Source organism: Helianthus annuus, chromosome 11, assembly GCF_002127325.2.
Source record: "Helianthus annuus cultivar XRQ/B chromosome 11, HanXRQr2.0-SUNRISE, whole genome shotgun sequence".
Taxonomy (NCBI): domain Eukaryota; kingdom Viridiplantae; phylum Streptophyta; class Magnoliopsida; order Asterales; family Asteraceae; genus Helianthus; species Helianthus annuus.
Genome location: NC_035443.2, coordinates 149368835 through 149376225, shown reverse-complemented (window position 1 = coordinate 149376225; position 7391 = coordinate 149368835). Strand labels below are relative to the sequence as shown.

Sequence of the window (7391 nt, the reverse complement as noted above, 5' to 3'; positions counted from 1 at the left end):
TGCGAGGATTCGAACTACTACTTATCAGTAGACTACAATAACTATATATTTTAGTAAACAGATTATATCTATCTATATCTTTCTTTCTATACTAATAAACAAGAATCCTTTTTAGACACGTGTTATGCTCTGATAATTTCTTACTTTTATTTTTGTATTTATCTCTTTTATTAAATAATAATAATAATAATAATAATAATAAACATCAGTTTAACTAAATCTATTTATCTCTTTTGTTTTCTTAAATTGATTTCTTTTTTAACTCTAAAGTTTCAATCTTTGTCAATTTAAGTCTAAATATTCAATCTTTGGTATTTTAACCCTTTTAATTAATTTGATTTTTCACTTCTAATTCAAAAGTTTTCATCTTTTGCAATTTAACCCCTTTAATTTTTTTTTACTTTCAATCCAAAGGGTTTCATCTTTCACAATTTAATCTCAACACTTTTTTTACCTTCAACTTTAGTCTCTTATATACTTTTCATCTTTCATAAATTCTCCGTTTAGCGTGTCGTTCTAAATTTCCGAGTTAACACGCCGCAACGTGCCTGTGGGGTTCAACGTTTCATCTGTTTTTTTTTTTCCTGTTTGACATGTCCGTCGCAACGCGTCATGCTCTGGTAATTTCTCACTCTTATTTTTTTATTTATCTCTTTTATTAAATAATAATAATAATGATAAACATCAATTTAACTAAATCTATTTATCTCTTTTGTTTTCTTAATCTGAAATTGATTTCATTTTTAACTCTAAAGTTTCAATCTTTGTCAATTTAAGTCTAAAGATTCAATCTTTGGTATGTTAACCCCTTTGATTAATTTGATTTTTCACTTCTAATTCAAAAGTTTTCATCTTTGCAATTTAACCCCTTTAGTTTTTTTTTTTACTTTCCATCCAAAGGTTTTCATCTTTCGCAATTTAATCTCAACACTTGTTTTTACCTTCAACTTTAGTCTCTTATATATTTTTCATCTTTCATAAGTTCTCCGTTTAACGTGTCGTTCTAAATTTCCGAGTTAACATGCTGCAACGTGCGTGTGGGGTTCAATGTTTTTTCATCTGTTTTTTTTCTGTTTGACATGTCTGTCGCAACGCGTCTATTTTTCCCGTTTGATAGGTCTGTCGCAATGTGCGAGTTAGAAATCGACTTAGTTATTTTTTTCTCGGTTTTACACATAGGCTCGTGGTCATGTGAGAAACATTTGTCTTTCATCTAACATGATATATAACTAATAAATCCCCGCCGCATTGCGGCGGGTGGTAATTCTAGTTATTATTAAAACACAATATTGTCATATATATATTAATATGTGTAAATTTACATGTATTCGTATATTATAAAAAAAAAATATGAATGTGTAAGCTTACCATTAAGACATGTATAAGTTTTTACCATTTACGTGTATGTGTATAAATTTGTTAAGAATAATTTAGAAAATAGAGAAAGCAAGAATTAACCAATTAGAGAGATAAAGTATTTAATATCTTACAATTATATACTTTTCATAATAAATAATAATTTTAATTGGTTTATCACAGTTATCACACTCATGTTATACATTTGTACTACTTTATAAAAGATTTTAGGAGGTACAATCATAATCTACTCTCCATTTTAAGGCGCATAGTATTCATATTTGTAGATATGGTACGAGTGTTCTATGCAATAGTTTTTAATTTGTCTTCACTTCTCCTAATTAAATTGTCATTTATTAAATGTTTTATAACTAAGACATCACTTAGAAATAAAAATCGGTTTATTTTCTTTCTTCACAAGTTCAAAGGTAATATTTACAATATTTTTTTTATATTTATAATCATTTTTAACCCATTGCATAGTTATAGAAAAATTAAAAAGTTTTAAACACTTTGATCTGTTACTTGACACACATGTTTTGGCATCTATAATGTTTTTTTTCATGTTTTTGGAAGTTATTTATGCCATCATTACTCGACCGGACCTAAGTTGGTTTTGGTTATGGCTCAAAACTGAACCAAATTGTACCATGCACATCCATAAAATCACCATCCTAAATATTATGTTCCCCACCGCATCGCACAGACACCCCACTAGTATGTGTGTGTGTGTGTGTATAGAGAGAGAGAGAGAGCGCGAGAAAGATATGTGATTTTGTTATAAGGTAACCACTCTGGTGCCCCTTGCGTGTAAACGTATTGGGTACACCGCCACACACATTTCAGGTAGGGGTTGAGGGTAGAGGTCACCAATACGGATAAAGTGTGGGTGTGTATGGAGATGACTATTGTACGGAAGACGGTGGGCGGGTTCACAGGTACACCGCCGTAAGTGAGGACGGGTTCTGGTGAGTGCAAATCAAATAGAGGAGCTGTCAACGGGTGTTTGTTGATTATCACGGTCCCTATACCCTAAGTACTATATGATTAAAGAAAAAAAAGAACTTGGTCGTTAGGTAATTACAACATTTTTTTATTTCTTTTGATGATTACATGTCATTTAACAGACTATATTAGTTTTGATGACTTTGCATATTTATAAGGCTAGGTGGTGTGGAATAAAGTCCATAGGGCTTTATCACGCCAACTTAGTGCCACGTAGGCGACAAGTCAACAATGGGGCTCCATTGTTAGCTTCCACGGTGTGAGATCATAAAGCCTCTTTAAAGCCCCCTTCCAACTATTTAAAAGAAATTAAAATGGAAAGGAATCCGATAGGATAAAGCCCCACCCACCTCTCTTTAGCGCTCGCGAATTGTATAGCAGAGGGGATACCCCCCCCCCTCCTAACGCCCTTACAGCGGTGTAGGGGGTGCCATCATGCATATGTGACATGGGGTGCAGTCCGACAGCGGCCAGCCTTATTTTTCTTTCATCTATTTTGGTTATTGAAGATTTTTTTTCTGAAGGTAAATGATACTTCGTTAATATACACTTCACAAGCACCATCTACCACCGTTCACACCACTATTTGTAAATCAAATTTGACTTGAATATAAATAAAACCCAAGAACACACAAAAATTTATTTTCAAAACATATGAAAACAGACGTATGCACATGAACTCTAATCAAACACACCCACTTAGAACATAAACATACAAAATTGATACCTCAACTTCAATAGGCTGATAACATGACTAACATCAAACCGACTTGATATCACTTAGTCGTGAAAATCTTTAGTTTTCTCATATGTCGGATACACTTAAACTCACCAGGCCTATCATACCTTCTTGTTTAAAAATGTTTCTAAATGTAGTCTTACGTTTTTTTGAACGTCCAACAAAGCCCAACCACCCAAGCATATCCATAGGTAAAAGGTCACACACGCCTGCGATCGCAGACAACACCGGTGACCCAACTCATCACCAATTCCAGGGGAAACCCACCGCCCAGTGGCCAACTATGGTAAAACACCCAGTGGCCAACTATGGTAAAAACACCTGGCTCACGCATGACATTTTTGTCACGAACGAGACTCCAACCGGCCTCTTCCTTGTGGAGAAGAAAATCACATGGATACCGCCAAAGCACTGCCCCTTCGGTAACGTAGTCTTATTGTCCAACCGAATAAAAGGAAATGCATATACATTGGGTACTCGAATTAAATACCCAAAAATATATTAAAAAAGGGAATGCCAAGCCTCAAAATTGACTGGTTCCAGATCTAAAATATGTCGAATAAGTAAGCTAGCTATATTCTAGCTATTGACCTGTTAGAGATAAAAAGATAACCTTAACCAACCCGTTCACTTATTGCCACCTCTATCTAGCCAATCAGGTCCAAAGTCCAAACCATGGCAGATATAAAACACAATAACCACAACATACACATTATAAAACTATTCTATACATGTAGTCTAACCGAATAACCATCTCCGGGCTAACCTAACCTCCTTTGTGGGATTCACAGGTCCACTGACTGCACTTGATCAGATCTTACTTCTGAGTGTGTTTCCATAGATGCACTTTGTGAAACATAACGTAACGACCTTTAGATCTTAAAGTACTTGTATCCGTCTTCAGGGTTTTTCATTCCCTCTTCCCAATCACCCATTGACCGACCTCCAAAGACTACCTGTTGTATACCCAAATACCTGCCCAAGAACAACACCATAAACGAAAAAAACAAAAAAAACGTGTATATTATATGATAGTAATATGAAGAAAGATGCTTACTCGGAACTTAGTACAGTGAGGCAATTAAGCAGCACATCAAGAGCAAAGTAATCCGAAGTACCAATGTCTACCCTGTTCGACATTTATCAAAAGTTGTAACCTTTATTTTTTCTAAAAAAAAAAAGATGGCATCAATAAAAACGAAACTGTGTCAAGATTTATACCAAACCCGTCCCCAGTTGTCCTGAAACTCAACATCACCGATATCGTGAAACGAAGACGGCATCACACTGAATCCCTTATCTGCATCATAGAGAGGGTTGTATTCCATTGATGCATTTGCCAACTGCAGAATTAAAGGCCCACTTGTTATCCTTAAAACTCAGAATACCAACAATTCAAAGGTTGATGAAACAAACATGGTACTACGTTTATGTTGTTAAGGTTGTTACCTGCAAATTAGATGAATTATATGCACCCAAACGGCCCAAGACGTACCATGACTGAATAACCTGTCACATAGATAAGCAAGATTGCTTTAATCATTCTTCGTAGTTCATAGTTCGATATGAACCTAAAAACATGTGGAAGATGTGTGGAAACATACACTGCCAATCAGGTCAACGTCCCGATCAGAAGGTGGTCCGTATAACTTGAACCATATATTGGAACCAACGGGACTGAAGCTGTCAATCACATATAAAACCAAATACCCTTTTTTGGTAAATTAAGCAGGTATTTTAGAGAAAGAAAAAAGGAACAGAACAGAGGAATCGAACAAAGATCATGGTGTTCGTTAATTAATTAACAATCAAAGAAGAGTAAATATAAGAGATGAAACTAGTGACTTACTCTCTAAAGGTGACTTTGAAAGCAACAACGGAACCCGTTTTAGCCTTGTGAAAATCTCGCCCTTTTTTCCGGATTCTATCTTCGACCTGTAGAATCATGTTTCTAGGCACATTATAGATCTTCAAACAAAACAGAATACAACTAAGAAATAGCATGCAATGTGTCTACTTTTGCCAGGAATCCATAAACGGCGTGAGGTGTTTCAAGGAGCTTAACGTCCTAGATGCTGAGTTACCTACCTTAATCTTTAAACACCCATTCAGGTTATAAATTGACCCCTAATCCCTAGTGAAATAAGTAAGAAAACAAGAATAAGCTCTCATTTTTATTTCTTTGATCCCTAATCCCTACACCGACTCCATATTCACTATACAGGAAGCATTTGAAGCGGCGCCTCAATTTCAGACGAAAGTGCACGCCTTAGCTTGCTTCTCATTGCCTAGATCGCCTCATGCGCACTTTTCTAATCCCTAACCTTGAACCCTAAAGGCAAATATATGAGCAAAACTCAAACAAAACACAAAAATCCGCCCATATTCAACATCATGGAACAACTCAAACATCATAAGAGATAACTCTCATTCCATTGTGACCATGTGCTCATTTAACACATCAAGAAACAAAATTGTAAAGAAAACTATCTGCAAAGAAAGTGATTTTGACAGTTAAACAACAGAACATAACAGTAAATATTAGATAGAATATAAAGGCATAATAGACCGAACTCAAGGCTTAACTATATAATATTATCATCCAACCAACTAGTCGGACCAAAAATTGATAATCGATAATTTCACTTAGTCGGACCAAAAATCGATAATCGGTCAAAGGTAGTCAAATTTTGGTCAAAATCTTTGAAGTATTTGAAAAAACAATACTTATTAGTCCAGTCCGATTGATAAGTTTGAAAAAATATATATATAATTTTGAAAAAACTCGTATATATATGTATATGACTCATAGTTGTTAATGGCGAATAGCGGCAAATAGCGGTAAGGTACCTATATGCTACATAGCGAATAGCGATAAATAGCGGGCGGCTATTTTATAAATAGCAATACACTAGAAAAAAAAAAGTTCAAAATTTATATGTATATTATATCAAAATACCCTGGTATATATTGCTATTTATATTAAAAAAACAAAAAAAAAATTGTCGCTATTATCGCTATCTATCGCTACAACCCTAATATCGAGCCTAGACCTATACGCTACGTAGCGCACTATAGCGATCGCTACGCTCGCTATTGACAACAATGATATAAGTTTGAAAAATTACATACAATATTCCAATCCGATTAGTCCCAGTTAATTGCTAGTCGTTGCCCCACCGCCCGCTTAGCGATATTTAAACCATGCATTTACTTTTATAAAACTTAACAAAGATATGAAAACAACATCTATAACACACTATTACCTTCTTTCTCATCTGCTCTGGCTTCCCAATGCTATCACCCAACACATTCCTAAGTTCAACATCATTTTTTGCTGCATCTTCCAACACTCTGTAAAAATAAATAAAAAAATAAAACATGAAAATCACACACAAATTATCAATTATCAAAAAAACTAAATAATATTATTCAACAATAACATTACTTCGCCCAAGAAGGATAGTTATGAAGCCGATCATATTCACGTTTCCGTTTTTCTTCTCGAACCCTAAGCAATCTCCGTCCTCTCGCCGTCGTACCTGATCCTCTGACGTCATCAACCACCGAACCGCCACCGCCGTCACCATCACCGTCACCGGCACCGGCACGAATATAAAATTTTGTTCGTTCGGTTCGAAGAACGAATTTAGGTAACATTTTTTGATTTGGTGAAATGGAAGAACAGTGATTGAATGCACTGCTGCATATGTTCATAATTTAGTTTTAATTTTGAAGTTGAATAATTTGATTTTGGAAACTGATAGATATGAAGAAGAAGAAGATAAGCTGAATTAGAGGGTGTTTGGGGTTCCTTATTTTGAGGGTAAAAGGACTTTTGAAGGGCAAAAGTCCTTTTGAAAGTGTTTGGCTTTTCTTCTTATGTGAGAGGGATTTGGCAAAAGTCAGGAATTCCTGACTTATTTTGGCCAAAAGGACTTTTCAAAAGTTGAAAATAAGCTAAGCCAAACATGCACTTAGGGTTCTGAAGGGGTTTATAGTTCTTTTAACTGGATAAACTGTAGAGTGTAAGCTTGGGGATGGATTGTATATTTGTATTATCAACCCCTATGGTTTGGATATTTACATAATAGTCCATTAACGAATTAAGGGTGTAAGGAGTGGGCTCGGCAAACCTAATTGATGACAAGCGATGACCTTTGACAAGCCGGCAACCACCATTCCGTTGTTTGTGGCATGCTGCTTCGGCAATGGTTGGTGTGGCAAGGTGGTTCTTTGGATTGATTAGAATGCGGGGAGCATAAGGCTTTGGTGGTGGGACCCCCTTTGA

General features: G+C 35.4%; 1 protein-coding gene across 2 annotated transcripts; it reads right to left on the bottom strand.

Moving 5' to 3' along the window:
• Window positions 1-3660: 3660 nt before the first annotated feature.
• Window positions 3661-7092, bottom strand: LOC110890799. 2 transcript variants are annotated; one of them, XM_035979191.1, is made up of 9 exons: window positions 7078-7092; window positions 6549-6894; window positions 6367-6454; window positions 4950-5035; window positions 4705-4783; window positions 4550-4609; window positions 4322-4443; window positions 4158-4229; window positions 3661-4075 (listed from the first exon to the last, which is right to left on the bottom strand). In XM_035979191.1, exons 2-9 carry the CDS (start codon window positions 6815-6817, stop codon window positions 3973-3975), a joined length of 879 nt encoding a protein of 292 aa, XP_035835084.1. In that variant the 5' UTR covers window positions 6818-6894; window positions 7078-7092; the 3' UTR covers window positions 3661-3972. The 2 variants fall into 2 exon arrangements, with proteins under 2 accessions (XP_035835084.1, XP_021994136.1); XM_022138444.2 differs by lacking the exon at window positions 7078-7092 and having other exon boundaries at window positions 6549-6991.
• Window positions 7093-7391: the final 299 nt, after the last annotated feature.

Bases quoted from the DNA above. Each gene is read 5' to 3' on its own strand.
- LOC110890799 (XM_035979191.1), bottom strand. From the start codon at position 6,817: ATGAACATATGCAGCAGTGCATTCAATCACTGTTCTTCCATTTCACCA. The intron at 5,036-6,366 runs GTAATAGTGTGT...ATGATTCTACAG, and splicing joins CAGAGCAGATGAGAAAGAAG to GTCGAAGATAGAATCCGGAA. The intron at 4,784-4,949 runs GTAAGTCACTAG...TGTGATTGACAG, and splicing joins TTCAAAGTCACCTTTAGAGA to CTTCAGTCCCGTTGGTTCCA.